Source organism: Lepidochelys kempii, chromosome 7 (assembly GCF_965140265.1).
Source record: "Lepidochelys kempii isolate rLepKem1 chromosome 7, rLepKem1.hap2, whole genome shotgun sequence".
NCBI classification, from domain to species: domain Eukaryota; kingdom Metazoa; phylum Chordata; order Testudines; family Cheloniidae; genus Lepidochelys; species Lepidochelys kempii.
In genome coordinates, this window is record NC_133262.1 from 125,329,222 (window position 1) to 125,350,479 (window position 21,258).

At 67.3% G+C, this 21,258-nt stretch overlaps 1 protein-coding gene across 8 annotated transcripts; it reads left to right on the forward strand.

The window, feature by feature from the left end:
• Nucleotides 1-394: 394 nt before the first annotated feature.
• ZFYVE27 (zinc finger FYVE-type containing 27) lies at nucleotides 395-14,125 on the forward strand. 8 transcript variants are annotated; one of them, XM_073354637.1, is made up of 15 exons: nucleotides 395-461; nucleotides 1,778-1,975; nucleotides 2,077-2,147; nucleotides 2,556-2,731; nucleotides 3,651-3,811; nucleotides 4,382-4,477; nucleotides 6,202-6,314; nucleotides 7,150-7,292; nucleotides 7,462-7,533; nucleotides 7,901-7,921; nucleotides 8,125-8,272; nucleotides 8,957-9,003; nucleotides 9,178-9,306; nucleotides 10,036-10,117; nucleotides 12,240-14,125. In XM_073354637.1, exons 2-15 carry the CDS (start codon nucleotides 1,779-1,781, stop codon nucleotides 12,302-12,304), a joined length of 1,521 nt encoding a protein of 506 aa, XP_073210738.1. In that variant the 5' UTR covers nucleotides 395-461; nucleotide 1,778; the 3' UTR covers nucleotides 12,305-14,125. The 8 variants fall into 8 exon arrangements, with proteins under 8 accessions (XP_073210738.1, XP_073210736.1, XP_073210735.1 ...); XM_073354635.1 differs by having other exon boundaries at nucleotides 403-461; nucleotides 1,731-1,975; XM_073354634.1 differs by having other exon boundaries at nucleotides 407-461; nucleotides 1,728-1,975.
• The last annotated feature ends 7,133 nt before the right edge of the window (nucleotides 14,126-21,258 follow it).

Genomic DNA, 21,258 nt, shown 5'->3' on the forward strand with positions numbered 1-21,258 from the left:
CGCCTCCCCGCCCGTGGGGGGCCAGCCCAGCCGGGCCTGAGGCCCCCTCCCCACTGGCGCCCGGGGCCGGCCCAAGGACCCCCCCCGGCGGCCCGGGGTTCGCGCCCCCGCGCTGCTGCCCACGCCGGGAGCCGCCCGAGCCCGCCCGCTCCCCCGCAGAGCCCGGCGGGCGTCGCCACCCGCTTCCCCTGCACCGGCCGCCCCGCCCCGCCAGGGGTCCCACCCCACGCTCTCGGCGGTGGGGGGCGGGGCCAGGGCCTGGGAGGGGGCGGGTCGGTCTGGGCTCTGGGGGCGGGGTCTGGCCGGGGAGCGGGGGCGGGGCCTCCTGGCAAGACCCGCCCCCGCGCTCCCGATTGGCCGTTGGGGGCAATGGGCGGGTCCGGGGGTCACGTGCTGAGGAAGCAGCGCCGCAAGCAGACACTGCGGTCCCAGGGCGGGGCCCGGCCGGGGGCTCCGGCCAGGTGAGAGACCCCCCCCCCCCGAGTCTGGGGGGTGCTGGCGGGAGGGGGGGGCGCCGGCGGGGCGGGGCTGGCAGGGGGCGGCGGGGCGGGAGGGGGGGGCGCCGGCGGGGCGGGAGGGGGGGGCGCCGGCGGGGCGGGAGGGGGGGGCGCCGGCGGGGCGGGGTTGGCAGGGGGCGGCGGGGCGGGGTTGGCAGGGGGCGGCGGGGCGGGAGGGGGGGGCACCGGCGGGGCGGGGCCGGCAGGGGGCGGCGGGGCGGGGCCGGCAGGGGGCGGCGGGCCGGGAGGGGGGGGCACCGGCGGGGCGGGGTTGGCAGGGGGCGGCGGGGCACCGGCGGGGCGGGGTTGGCAGGGGGCGGCGGGGCGGGAGGGGGGGGCACCGGCGGGGCGGGGCTGGCAGGGGGGGGGCACCGGCGGGCCGGGAGGGGGGGGGCACCGGCGGGCCGGGGCTGGCAGGGGGCGGCGGGGCGGGGCTGGCAGGGGGCGGCGGGCCGGGAGGGGGGGGGCACCGGCGGGGCGGGGCCGGCAGGGGGCGGCGGGCCGGGAGGGGGGGGGCACCGGCGGGGCGGGGCCGGCAGGGGGCGGCGGGGCGGGGCGGGGCCGGGAGGGGGGGGCACCGGCGGGGCGGGGCCGGCAGGGGGTGGAGGGCCGGGAGGGGGGGGCACCGGCGGGGCGGGGCCGGCAGGGGGCGGCGGGGCGGGGCCGGCAGGGGGCGGCGGGGCGGGGCGGGGCGGGGCGGGGCCGGGAGGGGGGGGCACCGGCAGAGCTCTGGCACGCTGGTGGCTGCGGGGTTCATCCCTCCTGCCGAGTCTGGGGCTGACGAGATGTGGGACCCCCGGCCCCCAAGACGCGGCGGGCACCGGCACCCGGTCTTGTCTCCCGCCTGCGGAGCGGAGCGCTCGGGCCCCAGGCCGCCCTGGGGGCGGGACGTGCCAGGCCAGCGAGGGGACGGGGCCTTCGCCCTGGCGGGGGAGGCAATTGGCTGCTGGGCTGCGGCTGCCTGGGCCTGTCTCCTGCGCTGGCGGCGGGAAGGGGCTGCGAGCCGCCAAGGCGGTGCCCGGGCCCCTCTGCCCCTCAGCCGGGTGGGGCTGCCTCGTGCGTCCCTGGGCTGGCTCTGCCCGGCTGGCTGAGCAGGGCCTGGCCGTGCTGCCCTGGGCCATGGCCTGCTCTGGAGGGTGCTCCCCCCATGGGGGGCCAGTGGGGGCCCTGTCCAAGAACCTCCCATGTCCCGCAGCCCCTGAGTGTCTCCTCCCCCCGCACCCCCCCCAGCAGGCAGCGCGGCCCGGGGCCGGCGGGCAGGGTCTGACTCCTGTGTGCAGCATGCAGGTGACGGAGCGTGAGGCTGCGGGGCAGGGACTGGAGGGGGGCCCTGCCCAGCCCGATGCCCAGATGGAGTCGCCTGCCCCCCCCAAGTCCCCGGCCTTCGACCTCTTCAGCCTGGTCCTGTCCTCCAAGCGGCTGGAGATGTACCTGGAGCCCCTGGGGGACGCCTGGGAGGGGATCCACTTCCTACTAAGGTAGGTGCTGTGCCCGGGCTCTCAGCATCGCCTGCGGGTGGGGGGGGCTCCCTCTGGCTCCAGCACGGTTGGCAGCCGCTAACCTGGGCTCTGCCCTGCAGGTGGCAGATGCCTCTGTGCTCGCTGCTCACCTGCCTGGGCCTCAACTTCTTGCTGCTCACCCTGACTGAAGGTAAGGGGTCGCCGGGGGGGGGGGGTGGGGACGGGGGGGTGGGCATGGGGAGCAGGCTGGTTGGGGGGAGAACGGGGTGGCGGGGGCTGGGGATGTCGTGGCAGGTGGGTGGGGGATGGGGAGCAGGCTGGTGGGGGGGAGGATGGGGTGGCGGGGGCTGGGGATGGGGAGCAGGCTGGTGGGGCAGGGCATGTTGTGGCAGGCGGGTGGGGGATGGGGAGCAGGCGGGTGGGGCGGGGGAGGAAGGGGCGGCGGGGGGCGGGGTGGGTGGGGGGCTGGGCAGGTGAGCATGGCTGATGGGAGGGGCTGCAAGCATGGGGCTGGAACCGGCTCATGCCCTGGGGCACAGCTGGGGCTGGGGCTGGTTCTGCTCCGGCCTGGGGGCCTGATGTGGCCTGGCTCTTCCAGCTGCCTGGTTCTCGCTGTGCGCACTGCTGGTCCTGGTGCCCGCCCTGCTGGGCTACCTGCAGGAGGCCTGCCGGGCCCGCCGGCCGGCACCGGAGCTGGTGCGCCAGAGGTACCACAGCGTGCGGCGCGAGGACCTGCAGCAGGTGCGGCTGGCGCGGCATGAAGCCGTCACTGAGGTGAAGAGATTGTAAGTGCTGGGGCCCTACGGGGTGGGGTGGGGCGGGGCGGGGTGTGGCCGGGCAGGGCTCTCAGGGACTCCAGCTTGGGGGTGAGACACCTGACACCCCCACCCCTCCCCGCCAGGGCTCAGGCCTGTGGAGTGGAGGCAGGGAGAGGCTGAGACAACTGGAGTTATTTAGTCTGCAGAAGAGAAGAGTGAGGGGGGATTTGATAGCAGCCTTCAACTACCTGAACCCCCCTTCCAAAGAGGATGGATCTAGACTGTTCTCAGTGGTGGCAAATGACTGAATGAGGGGCAATGGTCTCAAGTTGCAGTGTGGGAGGTCTACGTTGGGTATTAGGAAACCCTATTTCACGAGGAGGGTGGTGAAGCACTGGAATGGGTTACCTAGTGTCACGGACTCACCGATCGTGCCCACTCTTGGCCCCGTGTGGTCCGTGGCAGGGTGCCCTTTCAGTGAGACAGCCCTTCTAGGGGGGCCACTCTTTCTCGGGGTTAAGCCCCTCCACCTCCTGGATCCACACCTCTCTGAGCTTTAGCACCCCTGTCTCTGCCGTGGGCCCCCTCGGGGAGTCCTCTCACTCTGGACCCCCCAGGGCCTCCGCCTCCCAAAGGGGACGATTCCCCCTGTTCTCTACACTGCAGCGACTCTCAGCCAGCGTAAAACAGGAGGTTTATTGAGTGTTGAACACAGTCCAGGAAACTCAGGACCTCAGGCCTGGCCTCCCTCAGCACAGGACATCCAAGTCCCCCTGCACGCAGGGGGGCTCTGCCTGCTCCCTCCCTCCAGCCCAGAGCCCCCCTGCTTCCCTGCTGGGCATCTGATAGCACCGGCCCCAAGCCCCCCTCTGTCCATTGTCTTCTCTTCAGGTAAACAGGGTCGCCTGGACCCCTCTCCTCTCGTCTGCCCTCAGGTCCCGGGGGTTCTCTCTTCACAGCCCTTGTTCTCCTGCTGGCCAGAACCAGCTGCCACTGAGCGGGGCCCCCGGGTCACCAGGCCATCGGCCAGGGTCCCCAGTTCCCTGGCTGGTCCTCTGGAACAACAAGCTCCCTCTCCCGTCATCTTGTTAAACCGGTAACCCCCAGAGAAACTGATTCCCACTCCCTCTGCATGCAAACCATAGGAAAACCAAGGGGCGGGGGAACCCCTAGGAAGCAAGGAAACCAGGAATCTCCCCCACTTCCTCACACCTAGGGAGGTGGTAGAATCTCCTTCCTTAGAGGTTTTTAAGGCCTGGCTTGACCAAGTCCTGGCTGGGATGATTTAGTTGGGGATTGGTCCTGCTTTGAGCAGGGGGTTGGACTAGAACCTCCCGAGGTCCCTGATATTCGATGACTCCGTTTCGTAACTGCCCGCCACGGGGCAGGGTCCCCGCCAGACAGGCCCTGGGGTGGCTAGGCCCTGCTCAGCAGCCTCTGGCTCTGAGCAGTGGGGCAGCCCCAGTGCCCCTGTGCTGCTGGGCCTGGCGCAGGCGAGGGGCTGCCCAGCTCAGCGACTGGCAGGGACTGGGTTCAGTTCCTGGCTGTGGGCCCCGCTGGGGAGGATGGGACGCGTGTCCTGCGCGGGGTGGGGTGGATCCGTGGTCTGGGTGGCTGGGTACATGCCCGGGGTGGGCACCCCCTGACGCTCCCGTTTCTTCCCCAGCCTGATCCACCTGGAGGGCTTCCTGAGCTGGCTGTGCTATGCCTGCGAGGGGGCGTACCGTGTGCTGCATTGGGAGACCCCTGCCCTATCGTCCCAGTGAGTCTGCCCCGCCCCCCCCCGCCCCCAGGGGCTTTCTCCTCTGGTCCTTTCTGTTGCAGGGCCTGGCTGGGGACCCCCTGGAGAGGTTGCAAACCCAGCCAGTGAGCCAGGCACCTGGTGCCCAGTGTGTCTGGGAGGAAGGGAGGTGTCCAGGTTGGCTCCCCTGTGTTTCGGGGGTGGGGGTGGACTTTGGGCATGGAAGAGTCATGGAGCAGGTCCTCAAGGAATCAATTCTGAAGCACTTAAAGGAGAGGAAAGTGATCAGGAACAGTCAGCGTGGATTCACCAAGGGCAAGTCATGCCTGACTAATCTAATTGCCTTCTATGACGAGATAACTCCCTCTGTGGATGAGGGGAAAGCGGTGGACGTGTTGTTCCTTGACTTGAGCAAAGCTTTTGGCACGGTCTCCCACAATATTCTTGCCAGCAAGTTAAAGAAGTATGGGCTGGATGAATGCACTATAAGGTGGATGAAAGCTGGCTAGATTGTCGGGCTCAACGGGTAGCGATCAATGGCTCCATGTTTAGTTGGCAGCCGGTATCAAGTGGAGTGCCCCAAGGGGTCGGTCCTGGGGCCAGTTTTGTTCAATATCTTCATAAATGATCTGGAGGATGGTGTGGATTGCACCCTCAGCAAGTTTGCAGATGACACTGGGAGGAGTGGTAGATATGCTGGAGGGTAGGGATAGGATACAGAGGGCCCTAGACAAATTGGAGGATTGGGCCAAAAGAAATCTGATGAGGTTCAACAAGGACAAGTGCAGAGTCCTGCACTTAGGACGGAAGAATCCCATGCACCGCTACAGACTAGGGACTAAATGGCTAGGCAGCTGTTCTGCAGAAAAGGACCTAGGGGTTACAGTGGACGAGAAGCTGGATATGAGTCAACAGTGTGCCCTTGTTGCCAAGAAGGCCAATGGCATTTTGGGATGTATATGTAGGGGCATTGCCAGCAGATCGAGGGACGTGATCGTTCCCCTCTATTCGACATTGGTGAGGCCTCATCTGGAGTACTGTGTCCAGTTTTGGGCCCCACACTACAAGAAGGATGTGGAAAAATTGGAAAGAGTCCAGCGGAGGGCAACAAAAATGATCAGGGGACTGGAACACATGACTTGTGAGGAGAGGCTGAGGGAACTGGGGATGTTTAGTCCTCAGAAGAGAAGAATAAGGGGGGATTTGATAGCTGCTTTCAACTACCTGAAAGGGGGTTCCAAAGAGGATGGCTCTAGACTGTTCTCAGTGGTAGCAGATGACAGAACAAGGAGTAATGGTCTCAAGTTGCAGTGGGGGAGGTTTAGGTTGGATATTAGGAAAAACTTTCACTAGGAGGGTGGTGAAGCACTGGAATGCGTTACCTAGGGAGGGGGTGGAATCTCCTTCCTTAGAGGTTTTTAAGGTCAGGCTTGACAAATCCCTGGCTGGGATGATTTAGTGGGGGATTGGTCGTGCTTTGAGCAGGGGGTTGGACTAGATGACCTCCAGAGGTCCCTTCCAACCCTGATCTTCGATGATTCTATGCAGCTGTAGGGGGATGGTTGTGACAGCCTGTACGAGGGTGGGGGCATACACTGCGGGGACATGGCCTGGGGACATGGGGGAGGTACATACACATGGTGGGAGAGGTGCTGGGGGCTGCGTACGCGTGGCACGGGGTGCGTATGCTAGGCGTGTGGCCAAGGCGCTCCTGCTATTCTGGGCCCTATACCCTCCTTTCCCAGGTTCTATGGGGCGCTGCTGGGCTCCCTCTGTGTCCTGTACTTGCTGCCCTTCTGCTGGGTCCTCGCCCTGCTCAACAGCACCCTCTTCCTGGGGAACGCCGAGTTCTACCGAGGTGAGAGCCCCCTCCGAGGGCGCCCATGGGCTCTGGGGGCAGCAGTGGGTCTGACTGGCTGCCAGGGGACAAGTGCCAACTGGAGACCCACAAGCACCCCCCTCCTGGCTGGGCCCAGGCAGGTTCCCCCTGGGTCTGACTCTCCCCATAGCTACAGCTGCCAGGGTCATCCCTGCTGCCAGCCTCCCTGCTGCCAGCCTCCCTGCTGCCCCTCTTCTTTGGGGTCCCCTGTGCCCTCTGTGCCAGGTTCCCGCTGCCCCTTTGGTCCAAGGATCCTGGCTGTGGCAGTAGCTGCTGCTTGGCCCTTCAGGGGGTGACGCCGCAGCCTGGCACCCAACGAGGCCGGTGTGAAGGCAGCTGCTGGCCCTGGGCTCAGACCACTAGCGCCCGAGATGCCATCCTGTTCCCTCTGCCGAGCTAGGGACTTGCTTGGCCCCTCACCGCAGGATCGGCCCCTGGGCTGCCCCGGTACCGACCAGATCCGTGGCCCAGAGAGACCGAGCATCTCCCCGGGTCCCCTCCCCAAGTCGGGGAGCTGGTGGCAGGAGTGAGTGCTAGCCGGGACTCTGCCGGGGGAGGGCTGCCTCACGTGGAACGGCAGGTCTGGGGGGGGCCCTGCTGTCCCAGCCAGCCCTTGTGCACTGTGGGGCAGGAGGGGCAGCGGCCCCAGCTCCATGCCGGGGCTGCGGCTGCCCCTCGGCACCATGGAAGCTGCTGCTAGGGCCTGGATCATGGCTGGGCTGGACCCTGCCTGGGGGTGGGAGCTCTGGGCCCCGCCTGGGGGAGGCTGGCATGCTCCAGGTGTGTCCCGCCCCGACGCTCGCTCTCTCCCCAGTGCTGCTGGAGCTCAAGGCTGCAATGGAGCGACGCCTCGGCCCCAAGCCCCTCGCCAGCACCCTGGAGCCAGTGGAGCCTGACGCGGGAGCAGAGGGGGGCAGTCCCCTGGTGGATCGGACCCCCACGCCCACGAGCACCGAGGTGAGCCGGCTGGGCTGGGGGCTGTTGGCTCGTGCTTCCCGGCCCCCATCCGGAGCCTGGTCCCTGTGCTGCCCGCGGCCCTGCCCACGGCCCTGGCTTCCCTGAGCTGCCCGCGCCGCTCCCTGCCCGGGTGGGCAGGGCCGTAGTGACTGGGCCTGTATCCTGGCAGGACCTCACGCCCGGCAGCGTGGAGGAAGCAGAGGAGGCAGAGCCTGACGAGGAGTTTAAAGATGCTATTGAGGTGCGTACCCAGCGGGGCGGGTGGGGGGCTCCCCACACACCAGGGTGCAGGTGGGCATTGCGTTGAGCTGTGTACCCCCTCGGGCGGCCACTGGAGGGCACCGGTGAGCGAGAGCTGGACAGGGATTCTCACTTTCCCCCTTAGAATGAGAGGGGCTGGATGTGGGGGGGGGGTCCTGCCCCCGGCCCTTCCCCACACCCTGGCACGTGCTGCCCATGTGCCAGGCAGGCAGAGCCTAGTGCTGCCGTCTCTGCCTCGGGGAGAAGCTGGGGGTCTATGGCTGTCCCGGGCAGGGGCGGGGGGGGCCTGCCTCTGTGTGTTCTGTTGCTACTGCCTCTCCTCTCTTCTCTCCACGCGGCGGGAGAAGGAGACCCAGGCGCTGGCCATGGTGAGTACCAGGCAGGGCTGGCGCTCGCCGGGGACGGGGGTGGCACCTGCCCCAGGCAGAGCGCGGCCCTCGGGTCCCTGGAGCGGAACCAGGCTGAGCAGCAGCTCCTGCCCTGTGGCCCGCGGGAGGCTCGGTCAGGGCGAGCTCTGCGCCCAGCTGGGTCCCCAGGGAGCGGCCCCCGGCTGAGTTGGGCTCTCCGGCAGGAGGACGACGAGGTCTCCCAGTGCTCCGCCGTGTTCGACCTCGGCCTCCCGGACGGCAGCAGCGTCATGAGCAAGAACGAGGTGATCCGCAGCAAGGTGTCGCGGCTGACCGAGCGGCTCCGCAAGCGATGCCCCAGCAATAACTTCGGTAGGGGGGGGCGGCGAACGCCGGCGGGGCAGGGGCGCAGCTGAGCGCCAGCCTGGCAGGAGGGGCGGCGAACGCCAGCTTGGCGAGGCAGCCCCCCCCCGCCTGTGTCTGTCTGTCAGGGGCTGGCCTGGGGGTGCCCGGGCGGTTGCTGCCCCGGGGAGCTGGGGATGGGCACTGGCTGGGCTGTGCTGTCCGGGTGCCAGGTCTGCCCGGCCCTGAGCCACGCTGTGGGCAGTGGGGGGCTCCCCCAGGGGTAATGCTGCCGGGGGGATGCTTGGTGCCCCCTGCAGGGCCCTGCCAGCTGGAGCTCTGGCCTCTGCAGCCAGGCTGGAGCCCCCAGGAGATCCCCTGAGCCAGGGCTCCTGCTGGGCTGGACCTGGGGCTCCGAGCTGGGTCCCCACTCTCCCGGGCGGCAGCAACGGGCACGTGGCCGTGGGAGCTTAGGGTGCGGGCGGCTGCCGCTTCCAGAGCCAGGGCATTCCCAGGCGTGCCAGGCGGCTCCGGGGGAGGCTGTGCAGACAGCAGAGAAGCTGGTCTCTGCATTGAGGCTGCCTTGGGCCAGGGCATCGCCTTGGCCCCTGGGGCGCAGGGCCTGGCGCCAGGCTGAGTTCCCACGTCCCCCCTGCTGCAGGCAGTTCAGCCCCAGGCAGTGCCCAGCCTGACTCTTTGCTCTGTCTCCTCTAGGGAGCTGCACCCGCTGTGCAGCCACCTTCTCCGTGCTCAAGAAGAGGGTGAGTCCTGCCTGCTTCCCACCCGCTCCCATCTTGCCAGCTCCGCTTGGGTCTCTCTGGGCCCTGGCCTGGCTGGCTCAGCTGGGCAGTAGTGGGGCCTCCTGGCCACCCCGTGCCCTGGGCTGTTGGTGCGTGGGTCGGCTCCTTGAACCTGCCACACAGCGCTGCTTGCAGGCCTTGCTCTCCGGACAGTCAGCGACAGGCACCCGCCATCCCCCGAGTGTCCCGCCACAGGGCCCAGCCGCCGTTCCCTGCCTGGCACTTGGCCCAGGCTGCTGCTTGCCGGACCCCACAGAGTCTGGGGTGAGACAGTGTGAGAATAAGCCATGTTTCGGGTCGGGGGGAGTCCAGCCATGGGACGTGAGGACCCTGGCACCAGAGCCCGCACTTGGCCCCAGCTGGGTGAGAGCCCCTCTCCGATTGCTTGTCCTCACGCACCCGGTTTCCGCTGCACCCCAGACAGCGAACAGGGACTGGTCTTAGGTCAGGTCTTTGCTGGTGAATTAGCTGGCCCCAGGGCATGGTCTGGGGAGTGAAATTCACCCCCCTGCCGACCTAGGCCCTGGTGTAGCCAGCGTCGGGCTGCCGCCTGGGGAGGTGGGCTACGCTCCGTGCTGGACTGCGTGTCTATGCTGCAGCACCGGCTCAGCCCCTTTGTAGTGTTGACGTCACCACGCTGGGACGACCTCCCCCCGGTCTCCCCTGCAGCCTGACCCGCACTGTGCCCTGACCGCGCCCGCTGTGCCAGACCATAGGGCCGTGCCCAGCCAGAGGGGCGCGTCCCCCCTCCTGCCGCGTCTCTGCCCGAGGGACAGCGGTTAGCCTGCAGGCAGCTCGGCCCTGCGGGACCTTCCTTGGCACTCGAGGTGGGTGCCAGAGCCAGGTGATCTCCGTAGCCCGGGTGCCCTCAGCAGGTCCTTGGGTCACAGCCCCCCGGGACGGCCTCCAGCAACCCCTGCCCTGCCCCCGACAGGCAATCGCCTGCCTTTCCCCGGGGGGGGGCTGCACACTGACCGGCGTCTCTCTCCCCAGCGGAGCTGCAGTAACTGCGGCAACAGCTTCTGCTCCCGCTGCTGCTCCTACAAAGTCCCCAAATCCTCCATGGGAGCCACAGGTGAGCGGGTGCAGGTGGGGGGCCTCTCCAGCCCTGGCCTGTCCCAGCAGGGGGCGCTGTGGGGAGGGGGGCAGGGCACTGGCTGGGGGGGGCTCCCAGCGACTCCAGCAGGGGGCGCTGTGGGGAGGGGGGCAGGGCACTGGCTGGGGGGGCTCCCGGTGACTCCAGCCCTGGCCTGTCCCAGCAGGGGGCGCTGTGGGGAGGGGGGCAGGGCACTGGCTGGGGGGGGCTCCCGGTGACTCCAGCAGGGGGCGCTGTGGGGAGGGGGGCAGGGCACTGGCTGGGGGGCCTCCCGGCGACTCCAGCCCTGGCCTGTCCCAGCAGGGGGCGCTGTGGGGAGGGGGGCAGGGCACTGGCTGGGGGGGGCTCCCGGTGACTCCAGCAGGGGGCGCTGTGGGGAGGGGGGCAGGGCATTGGCTGGGGGGGCCTCCCGGCGACTCCAGCCCTGGCCTGTCCCAGCAGGGGGCGCTGTGGGGAGGGGGGCAGGGCACTGGCTGGGGGGGGCTCCCGGTGACTCCAGCAGGGGGCGCTGTGGGGAGGGGGGCAGGGCACTGGCTGGGGGGGCCTCCCGGCGACTCCAGCCCTGGCCTGTCCCAGCAGGGGGCGCTGTGGGGAGGGGGGCAGGGCACTGGCTGGGGGGGGCCTCCCGGCGACTCCAGCCCTGGCCTGTCCCAGCAGGGGGCGCTGTGGGGAGGGGGGCAGGGCACTGGCTGGGGGGGGCCTCCCAGTGACTCCAGCCCTAGCCTGTCCCAGCAGGGGGCGCTGTGGGGAGGGGGGCAGGGCACTGGCTGGGGGGGCTCCCGGTGACTCCAGCAGGGGGCGCTGTGGGGAGGGGGGTGGGGCGCTGTGGGGAGGGGGGCCTCCCGGCGACTCCAGCAGGGGGCGCTGTGGGGAGGGGGGCCTCCCGGCGACTCCAGCAGGGGGCGCTGTGGGGAGGGGGGCCTCCCGGCGACTCCAGCAGGGGGCGCTGTGGGGAGGGGGGCAGGGCACTGGCTGGGGGGGGCTCCCGGCGACTCCAGCAGGGGGCGCTGTGGGGAGGGGGGCAGGGCACTGTGGGGGGGGCTCCTGGCGACTCCAGCCCTGGCCTCACCCAGGCAGTGGGGTGGCAGCAGTGCATCGGCACTCAAGTAGGGATACCAACTTTCTAACTGCAGAAAACCAGCTCCCTTGCCCCACCCCTGCCCTGCCCCTTTGTGGCGCCCCCCCTCCAGCCCCCTCCCTCCATCGCTTGCTCTCCCCCACTCCCACTTGCTTTCACTGGGCTGGCTCGGGGTTGGGGTGCAGGAAGGGTGAGGGCTCCAGCTGGGGCTGCAGGCTCTGGGGTGGAGCTGGGGGATGAGAGGTTTGGGGTGCAGGAGGGGGCAGGGGGTTGGGGTGCTGGAGGGGCTGCAGGCTTCGGCTGGGGTGGAGGGGTTTGGCGTGCAGGAGGGGGTTCCAACCTGGGGCAGGGGTGCGGGGTGCAGCTCCCAGGCGGTGGAAGGGAAGCTCCCTGGCTCCGTGCCGCTCCTGAAAGCAGCCGCCAGGTCCCTGCAGCCCCTAGGCGCAGTACATGCTGCCTGTCCCCGCAGGCACTGTCCCCGCAGTTCCCATTGGCCACGGTTCCCGACCAATGGGAGCTGCGGAGCTGGTGCTCGGGGCTGGGGGCGTATGTGGAGCCATGGTGGCTGCCCCTACGCCTAGGGGCCAGACATCCCGGCGGCTTCTGGGAGCCGTGCGGAGCCAGGGCTGGCAGGGAGCCTCCCTGAACCCCGCTGCGCCCCGACCAGACTCCTACCAGCCTGGTCAGCTGCCACGGTCTCTTTTTGACAAAACCGGACACCGGGCAGCGGCGATTGCTGGCTCCTCTCCCTTTGCTCTCTGGTGTGGGAGGGGCTCTACTGGGGGCCATGGTGCAGCCGATCCCGGGCAAGCTGGGGAGGGGACAGGTCTCTGCTAGCTGGGAATGATGGGGAGGGTCTCTGGGGGGGATGGAAGTGATGGGATGTGGGGGGTGCAGTGATGGGGAATGGGGGTTGGTGTTGGGGGTTGTTGGATGGTGATGGGGGTCTTTGAGAAGGGTGATGGGGGTTGGGTTTCTGGGGGGGGCAATGGAGTGGATCTCTGACAGCTCCTTTCCTTCCAGCCCCAGATGCCCAGAGGGAGACAGTGTTCGTTTGCTCGTTGTGTAACCAGGTTCTCGTCAAGTGAGCGGAGCCCCCAGCAGGGGCGTCTCCGGCTGCCTGTCCCTGCTGCTCTGGGCAGGAGAGCACCAGGACCCTGCGTTGCTGAGTCCCCCCCGCCTGCCCTGGCACTGCCCAGCCCATGGCACTGGGTGGCTGCATGGGCCCCACTGCTCTGTTCCCTGGAGCTTTGCTGTGGGGTCCTGACTGGGGCAGGGGACTGAGGCCAGCCACCCCTCCTCTCTGCTCTGGGGCAGTGCCTCAGGGGCCTTTGCAAACCCCTGACAGTCACCCTGACCTGCCAAGCCAGAGGGGTAACCATATGCACAGTGCCCTCTGCTAGCTAAGTCCCCCACAGCCTGCCCCTGGGGTCGGAGCAGACCCTCCTCGCCCCACTGGGCTGGGCTTCCTCCCCGCCTGCAGGCAGATGGAAGCAGGCAGGAGCCAGGCTGTGCTGTGCTGGGCTGGGCGGAGTGCAGTGGGTGGCTGGAATGGGCCATGGGGGGAGGGCAGGGGGAGTAGAGGGCCTGGCGTGGGGTGGCTCTTGGCTCGCACTCTGCATGCTGGGCTGCTGGTTCCGCTCCCATCACCTGGGGCCACAGCACCCCCCTGCTCTGGTTCTGCTCCTGTCACCTGGGCCCACAGCACCCCCCTGCTCTGCTGCCGCCCTGCCCCACGGAATCCGGGCAAAGGCTTCACCCCCCCATGGCCCTGGGGGGCTCCTCTCTCAGCAAGGGGGTTGCTGTGAGTGAGGGCTGGAAGCAATACAGGGCCAGGGCAGAGCAAGGGTCTCGCAGGCAGGGCGAGGCCCACTGCCCGTTCTGCGCTGACCCCTGCATATGTGGGCATTACTGTGTGTGTAGCTGGAGCTGGCTCCTGTGTCCCCCTGTGAGGGATTGTGGGGCCCCTGCAGGCCCCCTGGGCTGCACACGCCCTGCTGGGGTAGCCGGCACCTGTTCTGCTGGGGTGGGGGGGGGGGGCTCCCTGCTGCCCCGTGAGCCGCTGGCAGCAGGCTCCAGCCTGGCCCTAGGGCAGCATCTGCCACGTGCAGGTCACGTGAAGCAGGGTTAAAAGGTGGGGCTGCTGCGTGGAGACCTCCACCTGCTTTGTCCCATGGCAAACGCCCTGAACCGGCACCAAAGGAACGGGAGCAAGGAGAGCGCTTCATGCCTGGCCAGGCTGGCAGCCCAGGGGCCCTTCCTTGGGGTGCCAGGCGTAGCTGGAGCGAGAGGAGACCTGGGGGGGGGGGCAGAGGGGCTAGCTGGGGTGGTTGCTGCTGCTGTGCCAGGGTGTCCCCCTCTCTGCCCTGGGCTGCTCAGGAGCAGGGTGACCACGGCCGGGTCCCAGGAGACTGGGGATGGGGGGCTGTCAGCGTGAAGCTCCCTTCGGCTTCTGTTCTGCCTATTCCCCCTCCCCCTGTCCTTAAGGACTCACAAGGGAGGGTGGGATAGTCTAGCCCTTCCCCCTCTTTCTCCACCACTTAGGCCCAGTGTCTGACTCTCCAGTTTGGGTTTATTAACTTTCTGGCCCCATGGCCTGGGCCCGGTACCCGATATGAGTCCTGGGGAGGGTGTGGTGTGAACGTGGCTCCTCTGTTTACACAACAGCAGCTTCCCCTCTGCTTCTCTTGCACCGGTTGGTAAATGATGTGACTCTCCCTGGCTGAGTTGGCACCAGTGAGAAACCACCTGTCCCAGTGGCCTCGGCCCCCTGGGCAGGTCCCTGCTCTGTGCCTCCAGCCCCCTGTCCCTGGGTGAAGGCGGGGGAGCTCTGAGGAGGACTGTGCTGTTAGGACCAGGGAGCCTAGTTTTCCATGATAACCCCCCCAATAAACGTGACTCTGCATTTCTCTGCCGTTTCGCTGACTCGCTGTGCGTGTTGCCCTGGCCCCAGGTGGGCACCCTCGGCCGGATCCGGCAGGCTCGGATACGGGGGTGCTGCAGAATGTTTTTATTCTCTCACAAAAGGTGAAAAGTCCAGATTCTCTGCAAACCCCAAATCTGTGTTTTCTGGGCCCAGGGGCTTGCTCGGAGCCCTGGTTATTAGTCATGGGGGGCTGGGCTGCCGTCTCCTTGCCAGGCGAGGGGGCTTGTGCAGAGCTGAGCGGTGCTGGTGCCGGCTGGGGGGGGGGTCTTCCCCTAGCACCCATGTCTCTGGCCGGAGGGCAAGGGCCGGCTCCTAGGGTGCTGTGGTGGGGAGGGGGCTTTGCAAGCTCTGCAGGAGAGGAGCCTCCCCTCCCACTTCTGCCAGCTTGGAGCTGGGGGTGAGGGCTGAATCCTGAGGTCTCTGCCTGCAGCCCCCCGGGTCTAGCAGGGAGACGCCCCAAGGGGAGCCAGGCACCCCCAGGTTCCTTGCACTGCAGGGACTCAGCCAGCGGGTGACCGCAGGGGCTAGGAGGGGCTGGAACAGGCGTAGCCCGGCCTCGGTTAGCACCGAGAGCAGGAAGTTACAGCCTGGCCCAGCTGGGTCCGGCCCAGGGCCCAGAGCTCGCGGCCCCTCTGTAGTCCCAGCCCAGAAGAGCTCCTCCCTCTGCCTCCAGCAGCCCCCGCTTAACCCCACCTGCCCCCGCCCTTTCTTCTCCAGCTGGTCACACCCAGCTGGCTTCCGGTGTGGGGGGTACATGGGTGTTTCTTGCTAGGTGCCAAATGTCTGGGCAATTCGGTGGCCATTGTCTTCTGGGACTGTCCGTGGACATGGGGCCCAGACAGCCCAGGGTCAGTCACACCTGGCTCTCTGCAAAGAGCAACCAACCTTCCCCCCACACCTAGTTACCCATGCAGCACGTAGGGGAAACTGAGGCACACAATATTCCTACAAAACATGAAAAATTCCCAGACTGTTCCCTCCCAAACTGGTGCATTCATTAGCCTTGTTCTGTGCCCTGCTACCCCCAAGCCTGGTGTGCCCCAGGCCCTAGTTCACAGGCTTGGCTGTAGCCCCAGCACAGGTCAATCTCCAGCCCAGCCAACGTCCCTCTCAGCCTGCCAGCCCCCGCCTTGCTGCTTCCTGTGACCTGCTGGAGCCGTGCTCCCTCCCCGGGGCGCCTCGTGTACAGCAAAGTGCCCAGCTCTGTGCAGGGCGTAACCCCTGGAGCTGGGGAGGGGGCACCTGGCTGCATTGATGCTCCTGCAGGGTGCCCGGAGAAGGTGTTGCTGGAGTCCTGGCCAGAGCGGCCGATGCAGGGGTGGGGCAAAGGGGGCAGCTCGGGCTGCGGGGCCTTGGCCTGGTCCCCAGTGGGGGTGTCTGTGCCATGGGGACCTGCACAAGCCTTGGCATGGGCCAGTGGATGCTGATGGGGCCAGCGTTTCCGGGGGCAGGTGGCCACAGCGCCAAGCGGGAGCAGAGTTCTAGGTCTGGCCTGTGGCCCCCACCTGCCTGTTCATTGGAGCCAACGTGTGAGGGAGACAGGGCTGGGGGTGGCTGCGTGGGTCAGCCCCCAGCTCCTGCCACAGCCCCCCAGGTGGTCGTGTCCCTGGACTCAGCCGGTGTTTCCTGGCCTGGCGTGTGGCATCTGCCCCTTCCCCCTGCAGTGCCCACCTGGGATGCCAGGCCTGGCTGTGCACGGGCCGGGCAGCTTTGGCACTGCGTGCGGGGGCAGCCGGGCTGTGCTAGGGCCAGGCCACAGTTGCTGTGTGATGCTGGGTGTTGGCAGGATCCTTGGGAGCCCCTCGGCCAGGACCGTGACACGGAGCACAGAGATCTGCCCCCACCCTGCCAGCAGCCAGGTGCCCAGTGTGGGAGCTGCCTTGGCAGCACCCTCTGCCCGTGTCCCCGGTGCTCGGGGCCTGCCACGTCTCTCCGGCTTGGAGGGGCAGGGCCATTGGGCACGGGGCATTGTGGTGCCTGCAGGGCAGACGGCTGCAGAGCAGGGAGCCGAGCCTTTGCTGGCCAGGCCTTGTGCCCTCCTGTAGCCATGGGGTCCCCTGCTGGGGCCTTGCTGGGGGATGGGGCCAACTCTGTGGGTGCTCAGGGGCTCAAGCACCCATGAAGAAGAACTAAGGGGTGCTCAGCACCCATGGGGCTGTCCAGGGCTGCTGTCCTGGTGGCCCTGGGGCTGGCTGCCAATCATCTGCTGAGCAGGAGGGGGCAGACAGGAGCAAGTGGAGGGGCCGGAGCCTGAATTCCCCCCTCCCCCGGGGCCACCCCACTGTGCAGGAGGGACAGGAGGGACCTGGCACCCGGGTTAACCTGCCCGACACACCAGAACTCGCAGGCTGGGATGGGGGGGCCCGACTGCCCGGGGTTTGCCACCCGCTGGGCCTGACAAAAACATGGAGTGCCCCTCAGTGCAGCTTGGCCCCATAGACCAGGGGGTAGCACAGGGGGCAGGTGTCCAGCAGGGAGGCGGGAGTTGTGGGGGTCCCAGGGGTGCCCAGCAGAGGGGAGCCCTGGGGGGGTCTCTGGCAGGTGGGTGGGGTGTCTGCGGGGTGCCCGGCAGGCGGGGGGGAGGGTCCCGGGGATGCCTGGCAGGCAGGAGGGGTTCCCAGGGGGACCTAGTGGGGGGGGGGGTGTTCCCGGGGGTGCCCGGCAGGCAGGAGGGGTTCCCAGTGGGGCCTAGCGGGGGGAGGATTCCCAGGGGTCCCTGGCAGGGGAAGTCCCGTGGGTGCCCGGCGGGCAGAGGGTGGCCTGCAGGCAGATGGGGCGGAGTCCCCGGGGTGCCCGGCAGGCAGGGGGGGTTCCCAGTGGGGCCTAGCAGGGGGAGGGTTCCCAGGGGTGCCTGGCAGGGGAAGTCCCGGGGGTGCCCGGCGGGCAGAGGGTGGCCTGCAGGCAGATGGGGCGGAGTCCCCGGGGGTGCCCGGCAGGCAGGAGGGGTTCCCAGTGGGGCCTAGCGGGGGGAGGATTCCCAGGGGTCCCTGGCAGGGGAAGTCCCGGGGGTGCCTGGCGGGCAGAGGGTGGCCTGCAGGCAGATGGGGCGGAGTCCCCGGGGTGCCCGGCAGGCAGGGGGGGTTCCCAGTGGGGCCTAGCGGGGGGAGGGTTCCCAGGGGCGCCTGGCAGGGGAAGTCCCGGGGGTGCCCGGCGGGCAGAGGGTGGCCTGCAGGCAGATGGGGCGGAGTCCCTGGGGGTGCCCGGCAGGCAGGGGGGGTTCCCAGTGGGGCCTAGCGGGGGGAGGGTTCCCAGGGGTGCCTGGCAGGGGAAGTCCCGGGGGTGCCCGGCGGGCAGAGGGTGGCCTGCAGGCAGATGGGGCGGAGTCCCTGGGGGTGCCCGGCAGGCAGGGGGGGGTTCCCAGTGGGGCCTAGCGGGGGGAGGATTCCCAGGGGTGCCTGGCAGGGGAAGTCCCGGGGGTGCCCGGCGGGCAGAGGGTGGCCTGCAGGCAGATGGGGCGGAGTCCCCGGGGTGCCCGGCAGGCAGGGGGGGTTCCCAGGCCCCTAGCGCTGCTCGGCCCTGGGGAGCGGGGCGTAGCGCGGCGGGCAGGGGTAGGAGAACATGAACTTGAGGGCGAAGCGCATCTCCCGGTTTCCCCGCTCCCAGCAGTACAGGGCCCCCAGCAGCCGCCCGCTCAGCACCAGGAAGGGGCGGCGCGGGTCGGCCAGCTGCGGGCAGGGGCAGGCGGCCGCGTTCCGCATGTGCAGCGCCGGGCGCCGGGGAGCTGCAGGGGGCCCCGCTTCAGCAGCTTCTTCTTCGGCGCTCGCCGCCCTCCGCCCGCAGCTCCCGGAGCTGCGTCTTCAGCACTGCAGGGGGAGCGGGGCCGGCTCGGAGCTGCCCCCGGACTGCCCGGGGCGCCTACAGCCCCTCCGGCCTGCTCCCCCCGGCCCCCCGATCCGGCTCCCCTGGCTCCGCTCCCCACTGCCCAGCCCCACCCGGCCCCACTCCCCCCTGCCCCCCGATCCAGCCCCCCCGGGCCTCCTGATCCAGCCCCCTTGTGCCCCCCTGGACCCACTCCCCACTGCCCAGCCCCCTGGACCCCACTCCCCCTGCCCCCCCGATCCATCCCCCCCGGCCCAGCCCCCTCCTGCCCCCCCACTCCCCACTGCCCAGCCCCCCCAGTCCCTTCCCAGCCCCACTGCTCAGCCTCCCCCTACCCGCTCCCCCCACCCACTGCCCAGCTCCCCTTATCCAGCCTTCCCTCCCCTGGGACAAGGCCTACCCAGGCCGATCCGAGGGGGGGACACCCCGGGAGCCCCCTTCTCCCCACCCCACTCACTGAAGTCACTAGTCACATCTGCTCCATCATGCCCTCCGCCTTGTGCTCCATCTCGCACTGCGGGCAGACCCTGGACGCTGTGGGGATGGGGAGGTGAGAGGCCTGGCACAGGCCCCCCCATGTGACTGTGTTCCCACCGTGTGCCCAGCTGTCAGCGACCCCCCAGGGCAGAGCATGGGGAGTCAGGCTGGCAGCAGGAGGGGATGCTGCTGCCAAGGTGGGCAGAGGGGCTGGGCTGACGTATCTGCCCCGGGGAGCCCGTGCGGCTGCGGGAACGGAGCCAAAGCCCCAGGCTGAGCCGGTTCAACCCCTCTGCCCCAGGGACCATGGCAGGGTCACTGCTGCCCCCTTCCCATCCGCCTGTCTCCCCAGCGCAGCCCCGCATGGGGGGCACCAGGGGCTCTGCAGCAGCCCTGCTTGGCCCCGGGCAGGGTCTGCCGGGCATTCAGCCCACCGACGGGGCTCGGAGCCGTGGGTATCAGGGCCGAGCGGGTGACGTTGGCACTGCGGACAGATGCTCCGCGACCCAGCCCTTCCCGCTGTCCCACCCCTTTACCTGGCGGCGGGGTGACCTGTCCCCCCCGTTACCTGGCGGCAGGACAGTGTGTCCCCCCTGTTACCTGGCGGCGGGGTGACCTGTCCCCCCCGTTACCTGGCGGTGGGGTGACCTGTCCCCCCCCCGTTACCTGGTGGTGGGGTGACCTGTCTCCCCCGTTACCTGGCGGCAGGGCAGTGTGTCCCCCCTGTTACCTGGCGGCGGGGTGACCTGTCCCCCCCCCGTTACCTGGTGGTGGGGTGACCTGTCCCCCCCCCGTTACCTGGTGGTGGGGTGACCTGTCTCCCCCGTTACCTGGTGGCAAGGCAGTGTGTCCTCCCTGTTACCTGGCGGCGGGGTGGCCTTTCCCCCCCACGTTACCTGGTGGCTGCGGAAATGGAGGGAGGCCCAGATGGGGCTCTGGCCTCCTGTCACAGAGTCCCCGGGCGATGCTCTGGAATTGCTCCCTATGAAGCCAGTCAGGACTCTGGGGGAGCTGCCTCTCTGTGGGGCCTGTTTTAGCTGTACTTTAACCAACCTTGGGGGGCAGGGAGGCCAGAGCCGCATCTGGGCCTCCCTCCATTTCCCCAGCCAGCTCCAAACTGAAACTCTCCAGCCCCTCCTCCGGCCTTTGTGTCTTTCCCGGTCCGGAGGCCACCTGATCTCTTTGTTCTCCAACCCCTTCAGTCAGGCACCTTTGCAGGGGAGGGACCCAGGCCATCAGTGGCCAGGAGACAGGGTGTCGGCCATTCTCTGTGCAGACATCATCACACTGACCCTCTCGGGCTCTGCAACAATCACACCCCCTTATCCCACCACCTAGATACTTAAGAAATGCCTAGGGGAAACTGATTTCAGAGGAACAGCCGTGTTAGTCTGTATTCGCAAAAAGAAAAGGAGGACTTGTGGCACCTTAGAGACTAACCAATTTATTTGAGCATGAGCTTTCGTGAGCTACAGCTCACTTCATCAGATGTTTACCGTGGAAACTGCAGCAGACTTTATATACACACAGAAATCATGAAACAATACCTCCTCCCACCCCACTGTCCTGCTGGTAATAGCTTATCTAAAGTGATCAACAGGTGGGCCATTTCCAGCACAAATCCAGGTTTTCTCACCCTCCACCCCCCGCACAAATTCACTGAGGCACCCACACAGTATTCAGAGAAAGCATAAAGAACATTCCCACTTTGTCACACCTCCCTGCCCCCAAGATGGACCTGGCTGAGGGGTCCTGTTCTCTGCAGCTACAAGCTCTGTGTTAGACCATGTTCCTGCCATCTAATAAACCTCTGTTTTACTGGCTGGCTGAGAGTCCCGTCTGACTGCGGAGTTGGGGGACAGGACCCTCTGGCTTCCCCAGGACCCCGCCTGAGCGGACTGGCCGTGGGAAGCGCACGGAGGGGCAGAGGATGCTGAATGCTCCAAGGTCAGACCCAGGATGGTGGAAGCTGTGTGAGCTGTGTGTCCTGCAGACAGGCTGCTCCCAGAAAGGAGACTTCCCCAGAGTCCTGCCTGGCTTCGTAGGGAGCAGTTCCAGAGCATCGCCTGGGGACGCCGTGACAGGAGCATTGCACAACTTTAAACGAGCATGTTCCCTAATTGAGCAGCGACGTAACTTTGAATCAACGTTAGGCGGGAGGACGTTAAGTGAGGAGTTACTGTAGTTTGTTTGCTGACCAGGTATGTCCTTTCTCTGTGGCTCCTTTGTGCTGCCATTTATGGGCAGTTCTTTCCTTCCTCTACCAGTTAGGCAATTTGCATCAGCACAGAGGCTTCCTGTCTTGCTTTGGGATCCAAAGCCATCAGCAGAGCTCAGCTGTAGCTCACGAAAGCTTATGCTCAAATAAATTGGTTAGTCTCTAAGGTGCCACAAGTCCTCCTTTTCTTTTTGTCTTAGAAGGGACACAATCAACTTCCACCAGAGTTTTGATTTCTTTTCACTTTCAGCTTCTGCTTCCAAAACACACAGAGATCTGAAAAGGAAAACACAACCTATGGTGGCTCCCTTTTGGAGCCCTAATAGGATTTTAATTAAGTAGCAAGTTTTGTTTGCATTTCTTTTACCCCTTCTCCAAGATACACTGCACATGTCCTGGGAAAAATGCACATTCCTTCCATAGTGTAGCTTCTATAACATGCTATTAGCCAGATCAGTTTTTACCTCAGGTGTCCCTGTTTCTTTGTGTTCAGAGTTTTCAAGTAACTTTATTAAAGTCACAGTCTGATTACTCCGGGCCACCTAAGGCTCAGTGTTTCTGACACTGCTTCTTATCGTTTTGTGCACCTCACCCCTGTTGTT